Source organism: Danio rerio, chromosome 22, assembly GCF_049306965.1.
Source record: "Danio rerio strain Tuebingen ecotype United States chromosome 22, GRCz12tu, whole genome shotgun sequence".
NCBI lineage: Eukaryota > Metazoa > Chordata > Actinopteri > Cypriniformes > Danionidae > Danio > Danio rerio.
Window position 1 is genome coordinate 9355114 of NC_133197.1, and position 17462 is coordinate 9372575.

Consider the following 17462-nt stretch of genomic DNA (forward strand, 5'->3'; position numbering starts at 1 on the left):
CTATCTGTGTTATGAATGATTTTTAGATAATGAGCTTTAAAGTTTTTGCATTCCATAGCAAACAGTATGTTTGTAACATTTGATGTTTTTAAATAAAAAGTGTTATAATGTAAACAACTTACAAAAAAAACAAAACAAAAAAAAAAAACACATCCCATAATGCAATCAAGTTGTAATTTAATAAGAATATGTCAATAACTCAATTTTGGCAAAACGTCAGATATAACCTTATAATTCTAAGGTGATGAAATGAAAATGATGTACTTGAATATTATGCATTGAAAAAAAAAAAATGTTACTGAAGTGTGTAGGTCATCATCACCAAAAAAGAATATAACCATTTAAGTATTTGTCAGAAATCCAGTTTTTCGGATTTCAGCATGTGAAACTATTTTATAGCTACAAAGTTTGAAAAAAAAAAATCATGCTTTCAAGCTAGGAACAATTAATTTGAAAGTTAACAGTTTAACGATTGAGATGTTTTTAAAAGTGTGCGGTATTATATTGTCTGTTTTATTATAACCACTTTACCATTTTATAAATGGTATTAATATCAACTGATGTAACATTACTAGTGGCAGAGATAGGTAATGAAGTACAAATACTGTGTTACTGTAGGCTACTTAAAGGCTCATTTAACCATAGACAAAAATTTCAGAGATTTTTACGTTTTTACTAGTGCTGTCAATTGATTAAAATAAATTAATTAATTAATCACACTTTTTTTTTATTAATTGCGATTTATAACATTTAGACTGAAACTTGTAATTTTAGTTATTCAAATGTAGAATTAATGTACACGCAAGACAAAAACTATTTAAATTCAAAATATAAACGTTTATCAGAATTTTAGTTAAACTTGTAACAGATTTCTTCATGTAAACAAGATTCAAACCCACAATAAACCATCAAGATCCTGGCTTGACAGCCATATTTATTACAGAAATAAAAACACAGACATGTTAAAGCCATTTGACTTTCAAAAAAATCAATGCCAATAAAGAAAACATTGATTTGAAAGTTGGATTCTAAGTGGACTGCAAAAAAATGCCACAATAAAGGCATTGCAAATGTGCAAAATGGAAAATTATAATAATAATAAAGTATTGAATACAAACAATTGCACTCATTGTAAAGTTGTATTGCTGTGAGCAACTCAATCTCACAGCAATTCGTAACTTTTTGATTTAGTGCACACACACACATAGAGAGAGAGAGAGAGAGAGAGAGAGAGAGAGAGAGAGAGAGAGAGAGAGAGAGAGAGAGAGAGAGAGAGAGAGAGAGAGAGAGAGAGAGACACGCAGGACAGGGCAGACGGAGTGACTCCCTTCAGATTCAACACGCATGATCGCGTTCATCAAATTTGCTTAAACTAAGTGTTCAAAAGTATGGCTGTATTTCACAAGGGTTCTGACAAAGCAGACACTTGCGTTTAAGGGGGAAACATGTCAAACTTAGTAAAACATTGGAGGACACATGGAATGCGCTGTCTTTTGACAGCTCGCGACTTCATTCGGCACTTCATAGACACTAATATGATTAAGAAAATACTCTTACTACGAGTCTACCATGTAAGCAGCAACCCATGAAAGGACCACCAAGTGACGAAATGCAGAGGTTTTTTTTCCGTTCGCCATGCGGTATCAAATTCCATTAAAACGGAAGTCGAAAGTTAAAAATGAAACACCCGAAATTGCATAAAACTCACGAGAGCCTGGTAATGCGACATTAACTATTTGATACCAAAACTTGCCTTCTCAAAGTGCTTCCTTGTTCATATATATGTTTCTTTGCATGTTGAACACACGTCAACCACAACAGGAAATAAAAAACCTGCAACTGCGTTAATTGCGAAAATTCTTTTAACGCAATAAATATTTCAAATTAATTACATGCGTCAACAAACTAATTTTGACAGCACTAGTTTTTACACGTTGAACATCAGATACGACAGCTTTACTATCTGTCAGCTTTAATTGTATGGAATTACTATACAGTACCTTTGGTTTAATCCCTACTTTATCAGGACTCCACAGCAAAATGACCTAAACCCGTTGATCAAGCACACACGTGTTTGTGTGTATGTGTGTGTGTGTGTGTTTAAGTGTAAGCATGCATGTACATGTGCACGCACATGTGTGCATACACAAACACACACACATGTAGGCTATGTGAATGTGTGTATGTAAGTGTATATGTATGTGTGGGTGTGTTGTATAGGTAACAATTCAATATGGTTGCACTAATATGCATTAAATAATGCTTAATTAATGCACAGATAATCACCAGATAATTTAGAACTCACAATCAACTAAACCATTCATTAATGATCACTGCATGAGCAATAAATAAACATTCAATATGATTCATACATTAAAGGGGTGGCCCAGTATGATATTTCAAACTTCAGTGTAATGTAGCTGTGTGAACATAAACAACATGTCTGAATGTAAGCCACTCAAAGTTCAATGCAAAGGCAATACAATGGCTTTTACAGATTTAGCTTAGCAAAACCTATAGCAAATTAATTCGAAGACTACAAAAAAATACATACGAGCTAGTGAAATCATAAGCTATACACCAGAGGTGCTGTAATGTTACAGCAGAGAAAGCAAAAATTCTGTCCAAACTCTTTTGTGTTTTGTGTTTTCAGGCTTCCAAAGGACACAACCCAAAGAGAGAAGTGCTTACAGTTTAATTTTAATTATGTTCCAGGGAATCATACTGTAAAAAATATATATAGCTAGCATTTGACAAAGGAGAACTTCCAGAATCTCTCCTAGTTCAGTGTTAAATTTGGCTAAAAAACTCCTCCAACCGATGAAACTGTGGATTGTGAACCACAGTATTTTTATTTGTTAAAATTAATCTATTACATGCACAGTTTCTAGCATTAAAAGTAAGTTGTAGTGAAGACATAAAAAAGCATGTAAACAACAGGAAATGCTCTTTGGCATCTTTTGCATTTTGGCTCTTCTTCATTTTTCTGTCTGATTCAGGCAGCTAATGCTGCTAACAGCTGCTCTGTCTGGACTGCTTACACATCACAAAAGCGTATGCTTATAGGGCCGTTACTTGAAGCCAATCCACGAATCAAAGCACATTATGCTAGCTGACCAATCACAGCCTCTTAAGGGCGGGCTTTTCAGAGGAACTAGGAAATATGTCAGTCGTTTTCATGTTAGCTGAGTAGCTGTATATAATCAAAGTAAGATATAGAAAAAAATAACATGATTTTCTACAAGTAAAGCTTGAGCAAGGAATGCTTTGCATCTTATAAACACAACCAAGCCTTAAAACTTCCCTATTGTTTTTAAATGACATCCAGAGATTTTAAATGACCACAGAGAGTCAGGACTCGGTTTAATGTCTCATCCAAAGTTTGGTGTTTACTGACACTATAGGGTCCCCATCACTATACTTGGGTGCTAGGACTCACACAGACCAAAGGATAAGCTCCACCTGCTGGCCTCATTAACATCTCTTCTTGCAGCAAGCTACTGTAGTTTTCTCAGGGGGTCTTCCATCCAGGTAATCATCAGGCTCAACCCTGCTTAGGTTCAGTAATGACCATGTGAGAGGGCTAAAGAGCAGAGAGCTAGCTGCCGCCAAACAACAAGTTGACTGATGTAAGATACTCACATGAGTGTGTTGAGTTTACAGTGTTTATCCTGCAGTAGAGCAGAGAGTTGATTCACTCGTGTGTCTCCTAGTTCTTGATCACTCAGATTCAGTTCTTTCAGGAGTAACAGGTTTTTACCCTCAATTCCAGACACAAACTGACAGAATTCATCAGCAGCAGGACTCAAAAACCTAAAGAAGAGAAGATCAAGCAGGAGTCAGTTCTCAACTACTGTCACTGTTTACTGCATTACAAAACATGATGAGAAGACCAGATTTATCTATTCATAACACTTTTACAAAAACTGAAACAAAAAATATAAATGTCACCTGCAGGATGAAACTGGCCACCTAGTTTCTTGTTTATATTAATTTACAGTTTAAATTAAAAATGTGTTATTAAATTTACTATAATATACATAATTCAAAAATGTAAATCAAATTTGAAATAATTTTCTACTTACACTTTTGTATGTGCTTTATTATTTTTAAGCAGTTTAAGCCCTCTAAAATAGAGTATCAATACCATAAAATACTTGACACCTTTATTAAGATGACTTTGTCTTATTATTGAATAAACATGACTTCTGGTGGTGCAATAAAGATGGCACACGCTTGAACGTTAAGCTCAGTCTTGTTTTTATAATAAATCCTTATTCATACAACCAGTTCATATAAAAGTAAAGTTTTCAGAATGAGTACGTCAACGAGATATAAGAATACATCAAAAAATGCCAGATTACCATACAAGCTAAAGTTCAAAAATCAATAAGAAAAGAGAATTAAGATTGACATAAACAAACAAAAACATCATTGACAAAATTGGAGACTTCCGTTGAGGATCTGAAATGCAAAATAAACGGTTTGATGAGCAGAATTGGAGAGACTGAGGAACGTATCGGTGTTGCTGAGGAGACAGGGTAGAGGCACGAAAAGGTGCTCCAATATCTTCTGGAACTTGAAACATATCACACAGACAGATGCAAAGACTTCCAAAAAAGACTTCGTCAAAGTAATTTGAGTGAAAGCTAATGTGATGTTTTTCAGACAGAAATACGTTGTGTAGCAGTATTAAGATGTGTGAAATTAAATTGAAACTGAAAAATATAAATTGCAAAAGTTTGGGCAAATTGTAAAGCCTGTAGTCATTTAATGCTGATTGATTACAGCACAAAAATTATTTGAGTGGCTCGGAAAAGGGTATTTAATATAGCTGATTGCTAGTTGTGTTTCTCCTTCTTGTGAACCTGAAAGTAGCAATATGAGAACCTCAAAAGAACTTCCTAATGACCTAAAACTGAGATAATTTATCAACATGAGTTAGGAGAAGGATGCCGGATAGAGAGATGTCCTCATTGAAATGTAAGTGAATAATGCGTAATTAAATTGATCTAAGATGCCAGAAAGATGGCAGTGTCTGCAGTATTTTAGATTTTTTAAAGAAGATTTTATGTGTGTAAAATACATCCAAAGACAGTGCAAGTTCTTCGATGTTTTTGATGTTTTAAACATATTGCAACAATTAAATATTACAAAACCCATGAAAGCCTAAATTAAGTGTGTATAGGTCATGATTAATGTGCAGGAGTTGAAACATGAACTTGTTGCATGCATGATGGGTGTCGGAAAAGTCTCAGGAATAAACTGCATGATCTCGCGACCCGTGCTTTAATTAATGTACCTAAATCACAGACAGTTTTTTTATTTCCATTTCAAACACTGGACTAAACTAAATTGTAATTGAATATTAATAATATACTTTGACGGGGCGAAGCAGTGGCGCAGTAGGTACAGCAGCAAGAAGGCCGCTGGGTCGCTGGTTGGAGCCTCGGCTCAGTTGGCGTTTCTGTGTGGAGTTTGCATGTTTTCCGTGCGTTCGCGTGGGTTTCCTCCGGGTGCTTTTGTTTCCCCCACAGTCCAAAGACATGTGGTACAGGTAAATTGGGTAGACTAAATTGTCCATAGTGTATGAGTGTGTGTGTGAATTTGTGTTTGGATGTTTTCCAAGGGTGGGTTGCGGCTGGAAGGGCATCCGCAGCGTAAAAACTTGCTTGATAAGTTGGCGGTGCATTCCGCTGTGGCAATCCCGGATTAATAAAGGGACTAAGCAGACAAGAAAATGAATGAATGAATGAATAATAAATTTTGACTAAACATGGCTCCTGTAGATGGATTGCATAGATATATACATTAGATGTCGCCTGGCCAATTGTTGTCTATTGGAAGGAATGCATCAATAGCGCCGCCATCTTGCTACAGGGTAGTGCTCCTTTGAAATGAATGCGGGACCAAGGTACAGTGGAGGACTGTGGCCATCCAAAGCCAGAGATATACACATATATCTATGATCGGGAGTTTTCTTGGATGTTAGTATGTAATTTTTATTTTGAAATTACAAAAATTATAATTTTACATCACTTCTCTACATTGATGGATCAGTGACCGCACGGGCATTCCTGACAAAAAGCTTGTGTTTGTGTGTACAGAAATGTACTATTCACCCTCCCTGTTAAATTTAATATAATCCGTGTCCTGAAACACACCTCCTCTCCAGCTTTCACTTCTCATACTGACGGAGGCAGCGATTCGTTTGTGAATGAATCCACCGAACGACTCATTCACTAACGTTAGCCGACAATAATACAAGTTTCTGGCAGCGCAGCATCTTGTTTTCATATTTCTTTTGCATTGTTTGCTGATTTTATTCAACAAAACTAGCATAAGCCGAGTGTTTAGTGCGAGTTGGAGCTGCTTTGTCTTATGGTGAATGAAGTAAGTGACTGTTATCATCAATAACGTTACCTGATTAGCACAAAAGTTCAGAACATACAAAAACAGAAAAAAACTTAATATTACCTATAAAATGTTCTGCCTTTGTGCTTTATTTTCTTTGTTTGCTCATTACTACACATGTAGACAGCTCTAAAGATTTTAGCGCTGTTTACGGGTGTAGTAACGAGCAAACAAAGAAAACAAAGCACAAAGGCAGAACATTTAGCAAGATGTAGCAAGATGGCGGCGCTATTGACGCATTCCGTCCAATAGACAATAGGCCAGGCGACATCTAATGTATATATCTATGAATAGAGTGGGGGAACTATGACGTCACTTTGTATACTTATAGGCTGCTATAGATATATACATTAGATGTCGCCTACCTTGTTATTGTCTATTGGAAGGAATGCGTCAATAGAGCCGCCATTTTAGTACAAGGTAGTGCTCCTTTGAAATGAATGCGGGACCAAGGTACAGTGAAGGACTGTGGCCATCTAGAGCCAGAGAGACTGTGGCCATCTAGAGCCACATATACACATATGTCTCTGATCGGGAGTTTTCCCTGAGGTCAGTATAGTTATTTTAAGAAATTACGAAAATTATATTTTCTATCACTTTTCTACATTGATAGATAAGTCTCCGCACTGGCATTCCTGACAAAAAGCTTGTGTTTGTGTGTACAGAAATGTACCATCCTCCCTCCTTGATCTAATCATGTCCTGAAACACACCTCCTCTCCTGCTTTCACTTCTCATACTGACAGAGCGATTAATTTGTGAATAAATCTCCGTTATGAAGGACTCCTTCACTAGCCGACAATAATACAAGTTTCTGGCAGCGCAGCATCTCGTTATATTTCTTTTGCATTGTTTGCTGATTTTATTCAACAAAACTAGCATAAGCTGAGTATTTAGTGCGAGTTGGTGTTACTTTGCCTTATGGTGAATGCAGTAAGTGACTGTATTATCATCAATAACGTTACCTGTGTAGCACAAAAGTTCAGAACATACAAAAACGTAAAAAACTAAACCTTACCTATGTAATGTTCTGCCTCTGTGCTTTGTTTTCTTTGTTTGCTCGTTACTACACCCGTAAACAGCGCCAAAGTACAGCATTTTCATGTAGTAACACTGTCTTGGCTAGTGTGGTTGAATGACATTTGTCCTGGGAGCACTGTACAAATATGGCGGCGCTATTGACGCATGCTCAGGGTTCCTATGTGGTATCTAGTGTATATATCTATGATTGGCTGCTAGCATAGACATGACTGATGTAACACGCTTTCTCCGCTCGAGCACACAGCACACAACGGCAAAACGTGAGGCAAAACACTCGAGGCCATTTGATATTTGATAGGGTTTGATGGTTTGGACTGGGTGTTTTTAAAACACAGTTTTTTTAAAATTACAATGATAAATTACAAACGTTTCATGACACTTTTGTTTATTGGTTAAAGGTTTTTTATAAGAATCATAAATCAAGCGTTCAAGGTAATGGTCATTGTTCAGAATTTTACAATCTAGTTAGGAAAACTCTTTGATCTGTGAAATATAATCAGGGACCTTGTTGTAGTTATTGTGTTTATATTGGAGTTTTTTTTTTTTTTTTTAATCTACTTTTTTGCTGTATTTTTTTAAGTTGTCATTTTTATATTTTTTATTATAATCATCTATTTATTTATTATTTTTATTTGTTTATTTTTGTGAATGTAAACATTTAAATTAAATGTTATATTTAAAAAAAGTTTAATAAAAACACATAAAAAGCAAAAATTATTTATTGTTGTTTCAAAACAATTCTGAGTTTTTTTACTTAAAGTTTTAAAAACTTTTAGAATTTTTAATAGCTGAAGAAACAGTCTGTCATCTATTCTCTCCTTTCCTATACATAATGAGAATACGTGAATGAATGTCAGTTAGCATTGTGCAATAGTAAAAGTTTAAGACATTGTCTTAAGAATGTCATAGATTATATTCTAGATAATATATATATATATATATATATATATATATATATATATATATATATATATATATATATATATATATATATATATATTCTGGCATGATGGTAACAAATTGCCATTGTGTCTACTTTAAACACACTTGTGCCTGTGGTGAAAAAGTGTCAAAACTGCATTTATTTCAATTTAGTTAAATATTTCTTATTAGTTTCTTGCTTTTTTCCTTAAAACTGCTTTTGCAGGCTAACAGAAAAAAGAGTGATGTTCCATTTTGAAAACTCTGAAAGACTAAATACAATACCTATAGCTCCCTGTAGTGTATACACTAAATATTTAAAGGGCACCTATGGTGAAAAATCTACTTTTCAAGTTGTCTGGACAGACATGTGTATAAATATAGTGTATAGACCGTCATATTGGGGTGATATAAACACACCTAGTCCTTTTTTTTTCAATTTACAACATAAAAACGTTGGACCAATTGGAGCGGTTTTCAGACCGACCGCAACTTTACGTAGAAGTGCGGTCCCCCCGGCCACCAATATTGATTGACAGGCGCGTGTCACCATATCCTCAGTTTGTCGTTTCACATCCGCCATTTTCAGCGTGTGAGTCAAAGCGGTGTCGCTAGAGGAACACCCTTGCTCTATTTTTAGATGTACTGTAAGGCTCATTGGGCTCAACACAAGATCAGCATTCGGTAGGTTTGCAAACATGTACTTTTCATTGCGTCTACCTTAAAGAAAATACAGAAGGGAAAATAAAGACTCCAAATGTTTCTGGCTTTAAACTAAACATGTTCAGAAATGTTTGCTTTGTGAGCTGCAAGTTTGTGAAGATCTGGAGTGTCTCTCAGACCTGCTGTAGAGTCAAAGATTTACAGTCAATCTGAGCTGATTTAAATGTAATCCAAGTGTTCAGTCCAAAAACATTGAACTATTATACTAATTAACTTTTTAGAGTATCCACAATAATATAATTTTCCATTATCAGTACTTTTATTAAGTGCAATGATTTAGCACTTTTATTATCAAAGCATCACAATAAAGAGTAACCTTACATCCAGTAACCCATTATGTTTATTATTTTAAAATGAAATTGTCACAACTAAACTCTACAGACATTTTTGATGATTAATTTTCATGCAACAAATTATCCATTCTATTGTTTTGTTGAAATACTACATTGTAAACAGTGCTTAATTCTTGCTGGATCCTGTTCCAAAAAAATTTCAGATGTTTGTGTTTTCATTCCAGTATTTATTTTAACTGAATACCTACGTGTGTGCATGTGCGTGTGTGTGTGTATGTGTGTGTGTTTGAGAGAGAGAGAGAGAGAGAGAGAGAGAGAGTGAGGGAGAGAGAGAGAGAGAGAGAGAGAGAGTGAGAGAGAGAGAGAGTGAGAGAGAGAGAGAGAGAGAGAGAGAGAGAGAGAGAGAGAGAGAGAGAGAGAGAGAGAGAGAGAGAGAGAATGTAAATGAGTGCAAGAGAAGGCTGTGTGGATTGTGTGTGCACACAAGTTAAAGCATAACTATTGGCCCTCAACAATATTTTCAGCCTGTCTGCTTTCTTATGTTTACACCCACACTCATTGGTTGGTGATTATTCTATGACCAGTGAGCAGCAAAAATAAATACTGGCATAGTGGCCAACCTGATTAAATTTATTTTTCAAAATGGCTGAGACAATCACGCATTTCATATTTTGAAGCCACAAGTTAATCTAAAAATGAACCTGATCTAAAGAGATCTCGAGAAGATAAAACTGCGCGGATGGATCAGGATAGCGGGAGATATAAACAAAGCAATCTCAAGTCAGCCAGAAAACATGATGGAAGCGCTAACTGTGGACTCTTCTTGAAGACTAGACTAAGTGAGTCATTTAATTATTGTTTTTTTTCACTTGGCATAAAATAGTGAAGTGAACTGAAAAGTGATTGCTCATGCGATTTACGTTTGTAGCTTCATGTTCTGATTATCCATGACTGACCCATAACATTATATATGGCACAAAATAAGTAAAGACCTTTCAGAAATGTGAAGCTCTTTTTTGCACTATCAACATTGAATGACGAAACGTTCCAGGAAAACGGACACTGTGTGTTGGACGTTGTTCACTGTAACTTTTATTTCCTGGTTTTGTTCTGGGAATTATTCATTTACAAATGAAGCACTGTCTGTAAATAATTGACTTTCATGCATATTTTCCTCATGTCTCACCTCAGTGTTTTCAGTGTACAGTGTGGATCCTGCTGCAAATCAGTGAGCTCCTTCACTCCTGATTGTCCAGGATCATTTCCTCTGAGATCCAGCTCTATCAGGTGTGAAGGGTTTGATCTCAAAGCTGAAGCCAGAGCTTTATAACCTTCTTCACTGATGCTGCAGTCTGAAAGACTAGAGGAAATAAAACTCAGAAATAAAAACAACATTGTGGTTCATGTTAATACACAAATGTGTATGAATCACTAAACATAAACACATTTTCAGATAAAGTGTAAGCACCATAGGTTCATTTGTTTATTGACTGCATATATATATACACTGCAAAAAACTGCAGGTTAAAAGTCTGAAAATTCTGTTTATGAAAAATATAGCTGACTAAATAAAGAATATTTAAAAAATAAAACAAAACATGAAGTGTTCATTTGCAAATATAGATAACCACTGTAATTGGTATTTTTTAGAACTCTGTTTTTTATTTTTATTTTGCAATTTTATTCTTTAATACCCAGCACTAGATAAAAATAGTTATCTGATTTGCAAATAAAAGCTTCTCATCTGTTGGAATATCAAGCCAATTCCATTCGTGTTCAATAAGAAAAGGTCTGGAGAGTTTTTTCTTCAATACCAAAAATATTAGTAATTTATTAGATATAAATGAGTAATTCGATGACAGAGCTCTGGGATACGTTACCCCAAAGCAATACAAGAATTACATTCAAGAGGTTCGCAACTCACATACATTTCCTGACTCCAGCATATATACACAACTGATCTTAACAGGTGGAGTTTTGGTTTCACGTCACTTATCAGTCATTCTGCCGTCCCTTGGCTCTTTGTAACCCCTGGACATTACTTCCTCTTTCTGCAACCTTTCTCTGCATACCAGAACTGAACAATTACATGAATCTTTAAAGAGCCTATATTATGGGTTTTTGAAAATTCCCCTCCATGTAGTGTGTAACACAGCTTTAAGTGAAGTGAAGTATCCAGCTAAGGCTTAAATCTGTAATACAGTGTTTAAAAACGGTTGATTCATCTATAAAAGAGTCGACTCATAGTGCTTCAAACGAGTCGCCTTGATACCGATTTATTAGGTGTTTCGCCATGACGTACGAACGAAACCAAGTTATTCACGTGCACGCGCAAACCCGGGAGATTTCAAACCTGAGGCCCCGCCCTCTGACGCAGAAACCCAGTCACACACACACACACGCACACAAACATGCCGGTCGATTGAAGTCACACTGCAGATGGATATTATATTGAGTCTCTACCCAAAGATGAAACATCAGCATTATAACCAAGCAGTTGGAAACTACTGGAAACTTCTGGAAGCTACATGCTACAAAGAATACTTCATCTGCATTTGTTAAAGGAAGGATCAGTAAAGAGTAACTTACTGATGGACGTCAGGATGGGTTTCTTCCTTCATTTCTCAAGTGTAAGTATGCGCGATTAAAGTTGTTGCCTCGTTGACTATAGCTTGCAAATGAATTTAGTTGTGATTTGTTACTTGTAACCGTGTGTACTGTATCAGGTTAACTGGCTATATTCTCTTATCGCGTGCAAAGCCACGTTAAAAACGTGACGCGTGCTGCTTTGTTTATGGAGCTCCGTGGTAGAGGTCTGCATTCGCGCCAGATTTCTGCGGCGCGGGAATAAATTTCCGAATAAATCGCGGGAGCGGTCGGTAACGGGTTTAATTTGGGACGGGAGCGGGCTGTCTAGCAATATCACGGATATTGCTATGCGAATGAGAAAGAGAGAGCTTTGCCTATGTGACTGCTTGTGTGTGTGTGTGTGTGTGTGTGTGTGTGTGTGTGTGTGTTAGTGCGCGCGCACGTGAGAGAGAGAGAGAGAGAGAGAGAGAGAGAGAGAGAGAGAGAGAGAGAGAGAGAGAGAGAGAGAGAGAGAGATAGCTAGGTGATTTTTGGTTGTGTTCTCCCCCGCTCAAGCGGGATCAGGCGCGGCGGGCAGAAAACCGGGCGGGTTCTCAGGCTAAAACCTGGCGGGTGCGGGCGAGGTGTGTGTTTTTGTGTGTGTGTGTGTGGCAGCTAAAATCAACGCCTACACTATCGAGCGTGTATGAACTGTGATTACTATTTATATTGCTGATTAGCTATTGGGCATTTCACTCTCTGACTGAAGGCAGTCGACCAATCGCGACAGACTGTCATCGGTCCAATCAGCGCAGATTAGCTTCGCGCTAAGGTGTGGTTTGGGAACAAATGAATCACTGGACGATTCATACAGGAGTCGCTGGGATAATTAGGTAAAAATAAATGCAGATTATAAGACCATGAAAAGTGTTTTTTGACCTTGCATGCAGATTAGACTGTTGTTGGAGACCCTTACAACCAAGATATGACCCTATTTCATGTATAATATGGGCTCTTTACTATATTTCACAACTTCTACAAGCATCATGACATTTTGTGACATGTCTAGACAATAGTTCTGGAACAAAGGCCCACACCCTAAAATTATTCTTATTCTGCTTTTCCACATGACAGCAGTTCTTCTAAAAAGTATGCAGCACAGTAAAAAAATAGGAAGTTTGTCTGGTCAAGATGTTTTATAATACAATAGAAAAGATTGATTAATCTGTTGTTAGTCTTAACATTTTCCTAATAAAAAAACACAAAAGTAATGAAAATGAATTCATTTTCTCCAACACATCACAAAAGCAGAGATCCCGAAATGTTGAATGTATTAGACATCAGCTCACCTGAGTTTCTCCAGTTTACTGTCCTTCAGTCCATCAGAGAGCAGCTTCACTCCTGAATCCTGCAGATTATTATTGCTCAGGTCAAGATCCTTCAGACTGCTGGAGTCTGATCTGAGAACTAAAGCCAGAGCTGAACAGCTTTTCTCTGTTAGATCACACTTACTGAGCCTGAAAATAAACACCAACACTGAAGAGTCACAAGTTGAGGTTCAGAACGAAGATGAGTTAACATAACAATCATATCATTATCCATTTGTTTTTATACAATTGACTATTCAAACATTGTGATTATAACAGTATTTAAATTAAACACTAACTAAAATATTACTAATACATGTCTAATATTTGGCAATTGATTAAAGTTTGTATAAAAATATAGAGAAAACAAAAACTTTAAATAATGCATGACGACAAGGTTTATTCTTTTACTGTTAATGAAAAAAATTGCTCTGCATACTGCCCACATTCTGGAACACACAATATGCTGTATTGGTCTTTAATGTACTGCTATTGAAATAACCTGAAGTATTTGTATATTTTAAGTTTTCCTAAAAATCATTAGAACTTGAGTTTTGCTTTATTTGTCATATGCAACATCACACACCTCAGTAATTCCAAATCACATCTATCCTTCAGTCCAGTGCAGAGCAGCTTCACTCCTGAATCCTGCAGATTATTATTGCTCATGTTCAGCTCTTTTAGACTGGTATCTGATCTGAGAACTGAAGCCAAAGCAGAACAGCTTCTGTGTGTTAAGTTACAATCATTTAACCTACAAGAGAAATGACATCAGAGAATTAGGCTGCACAAATACAACACATTTGTATTTATACTAACAGATTTTCAGAGCTGTTTTGGAAAGTGATGAGTACTGATTAGGGGTGGGACTTTCACAAAATCGACAATTCGGTTTGTATCATGGTTTTTGGTTTGATTTGGTTTACATTGTAAAAAAAAATATGCCCTACTGTAACACTTAGAAATACAGTGCATTAGCATAAAATACATAGCCTTTTAACCTATAGTTTACACTACAGTATTTTAAATATTATTGTCAAGGCCACGCAATGAAAAAACTAAATGAACCAAGCAGCTTGATGTTAGTAATAGGCTCATTGTTTTAATAAATGACAAGTAATACTAAAAGGGAAATGCAATTTAGGAAGAAGTAATTTTCACACAAATGTTTACTGTCACTAATGTTATGACCCCTTGCAGTCATTTTTTATTTATTTTTTTGTTGGAGAGTGGGTGCGCAGGCTTACAATACATGTGTTTGTATGCATGTGTGTGTGTTTACAGGTCCAGCTGATTGCACTGGGATTGTGAACACCAGTGTATATTTGGTTCTTCCTGATATAAGCAGAGTGTCTTTCTTTAAGGAAACTGCCAGGGGCCTGAGTCTGATGTTGGCTTTTTTCTTTGAGCAGAGTTCACATATCATGTTGCTTGTGTGCGCAAGTTTGTTATTTTAAATGGAGATGTGAGTATTGCATACATAAGAAAATATGGAGTGATGTGTGCGTGGCATCAAGCAGCCGGGATGAGCCTGTGCTGAGTGGTCTTGATAAAGACAAAGACATGAATGTGAACCGATCAATGCATACCGAACAGTGACATTCGTTAGGATTTTTTCAGTTGTCCCTACAACTTATAGTCAATGTCTTAAAGAAATAACCTGAATAACATTTCATTTAAACACTCATCCATAAATCATATTCTCTTCAAAGAGAATATGAAATACAATTCATTAAATATTTTAAAGGGCATCAGAGGTGAACATAAAAAAACATGTAGAGTGAGTACTCGGTCCTACATCATTTACTGATACTCAAGTACCTTTCATAAGTGCTATAAGAGTTTTTATTTCATCAGCTTGGTTTACCTTCCAATAAATGTAGATATTCAGATGTATATTTCAGACAGAAAAAAAATATATTGTTTCACTTAAACTTACAGAGCTTTTTTGGTAGTTTTGATGACTGCTGATAGTCTGATGAGACACTCGTCTGATTTCTTGAATTCCTGAAGCTCAAACTCCTCCATCTCTTCATGTGATGTCAATAACACAAAGACCAGAGCAGACCACTGGGCAGGTGAAAGATCAGCAGATGAGAGACTTCCTTTGCTAAGGTGAGACTGAATCTCTTTCACCAGAGTTTGATCGTTCAGTTCATTCAGACAGTAGAACAGATTGATGGATCTCTCTGGAGAAAGATTCACTTCAAACTTCTGCTTGATGTACTGAACTATTTCCTCTTTGCTCTGGTCATTGTGGGCTTGCTGCTGATCTACTTTTTTGTGGTCTTGCTGTGTAAACAAACCTCGTAAAAGTTGTCGATTGGACTGAAGAGACAGACCAAGAAGGAAGCGAAGGAAAAGGTCCAGGTGTCCATTGTCACTCTCAAGTGCCTTGTCCACTGCAGTCTTCAGCAAATCAATCATGGACTCATTTCTGTTCTCCTGTTCTGTAGAGTCTTGATCAAACACAGTTTTCTTGTTGATGTCTAGAATCAGATGTGCATTAAGGGCTGCAATAAACTCTTGAATGCTCAAGTGAACAAAGCAGTACATGGTACCAAGAATCATCCCTTTTTCCTCCTTAAAGATCTGAGTACACATGCCTGAGTAATCTGAGGCCTTATAGACGTCAATACCACAGGCTTCCAGGTCTGTGTCATAGAAGATCAGGTTGTTGTTTAGCAGCTGTTGAAATGCCAGTTTCCCCAGTGAAAGGATGGCGTCTTTATCCCAAAAAACATCTGGTGTGTATTCTCCATTATACTTTCGTCTGCTCTGCTGGATCTGAAAGCGCAGAAAGTGTGTGTACATCTGTGTCAGAGTCTTGGGAGTGTCTTCAGTGTTTGATTCCTGCAGTGTTTTGGAGGCGTCATCAGCCTGATTGTTTTTCACATCATTATTTCTCTTCTCCTGTAAAATGTTCTGGAGAACAGTGGCTGAAATCCAGCAGAAGACTGGGATGTGGCACATGATGAAGAGACTCTTTGATTGTTTAACATGATCAATGATTTTGTTGACCTGATTCTCATCTGTAAGTCTTTTTCTGAAGTACTCCTCCTTTTGTGCATCATTGAATCCTCGTATCTCTGTCACTCTGTCGATACAGTCAGGAGGAATCTTACTGGCAGCTGCTGGTCTGCTGGTGATCCAGATGAGAGCAGAAGGAAGCAGATTTCCCCTGATGAGGTTCGTCAGGAGAACATCCAGAGAGGCTGGTGACGAAACATCACGACACGTCTCATTACCAGCAAAGTTCAGAGGAAGACGACATTCATCCAATCCATCAAGGATGAACAGGACTTTATATCGATTCCTTCTTGTAAGGTTCAGTCCTTTTGTCTCTGGGTAAAACTGAGTTATAAGCTCCATCAAACTGAGTTTTTCTTTCTCCTTTAAGTTCATCTCTCTGAATGGAAGAGGAAATATGAAGCTGATCTCTTGATTTTCTTTTCCTTCAGCCCAATCCAGAACAAACTTCTGCACAGAGACTGATTTCCCGATGCCAGCGACTCCTTTTGTCATTACAGTTCTGATCTGCTTGTCTTGTGCAGACGCTTCAAACAAGTGTCTGCATTCAACCTGTATCTCTTGAGCTTCATGACGTCTGGAAGTAACTTCAATCTGTCTGACCTCATGTTCAGTATTGACCTGTTCACTGCCACCCTGAGTGATATAGAGATCTGTGTAGATGTTCTTCAGGAGTGTGGAGTCTCCTTGCTGTGCAATTCCTTCAAAAACACACTGATACTTCTTCTGTAGGCCACATTTCAGCTGATTAATGAAGATCAGCTCATCTAAATAAACAAAAAACAATTTTTTTCTCAATTCTATTTCTCTCCTGTATTAATAAGTGATAATCTGACAGTCTCTCACCTTCTAGAGTATCTGCTGCTTCATCTTGCTTCATTTCTCTCAGGAAGTAAAGTGTGAGATCAAGAGCTGCTTCTTTTATTCTGCATCTGTCCTCACTAAAGTCTTTAATGAAGTCTCGCATGTTTTCTTGTCGTAAGATTTTCTTAAACTTGTTTAGCTGATTCTTCACATATTTAAATATTTTGCTCTCAAGATCCTATAAAGAAAAAAAGGATGAAAGAAAAGCCAAATCTACATAAAGCAACATCAACACTTGTTCA

The 17462-nt window shown here is 36.7% G+C and overlaps 2 protein-coding genes across 5 annotated transcripts in view; one reads left to right on the forward strand and one right to left on the reverse strand.

The window, feature by feature from the left end:
• The window catches only part of si:ch73-286h23.3, a 192114-nt gene that overhangs the window by 166916 nt on the left and 7736 nt on the right, over positions 1–17462 (reverse strand). For all 4 annotated transcript variants that reach the window (XR_659521.4, XM_073937299.1, XM_005173997.6 and 1 more), the window contains 6 exons: positions 17203–17398; positions 15266–17123; positions 13913–14080; positions 13309–13476; positions 10578–10751; positions 3643–3813 (listed from right to left, as the gene is read on the reverse strand). Coding sequence is in view for 3 of the 4 variants with exons in the window: in XM_073937299.1 (XP_073793400.1) it covers positions 3643–3813; positions 10578–10751; positions 13309–13476; positions 13913–14080; positions 15266–17123; positions 17203–17398 (2735 nt within the window). In the remaining variant the exon portion in view is untranslated. The remainder of the gene's footprint in view (positions 1–3642; positions 3814–10577; positions 10752–13308; positions 13477–13912; positions 14081–15265; positions 17124–17202; positions 17399–17462) is intronic.
• Positions 11778–17462, forward strand: part of blf (bloody fingers) — a 201498-nt gene continuing 195813 nt past the window's right edge. Inside the window, exon 1 of the mRNA XM_073936466.1 lies at positions 11778–12021. Coding sequence (XP_073792567.1) covers positions 11920–12021 — 102 coding nt within the window. The 5' untranslated portion in view covers positions 11778–11919. The remainder of the gene's footprint in view (positions 12022–17462) is intronic.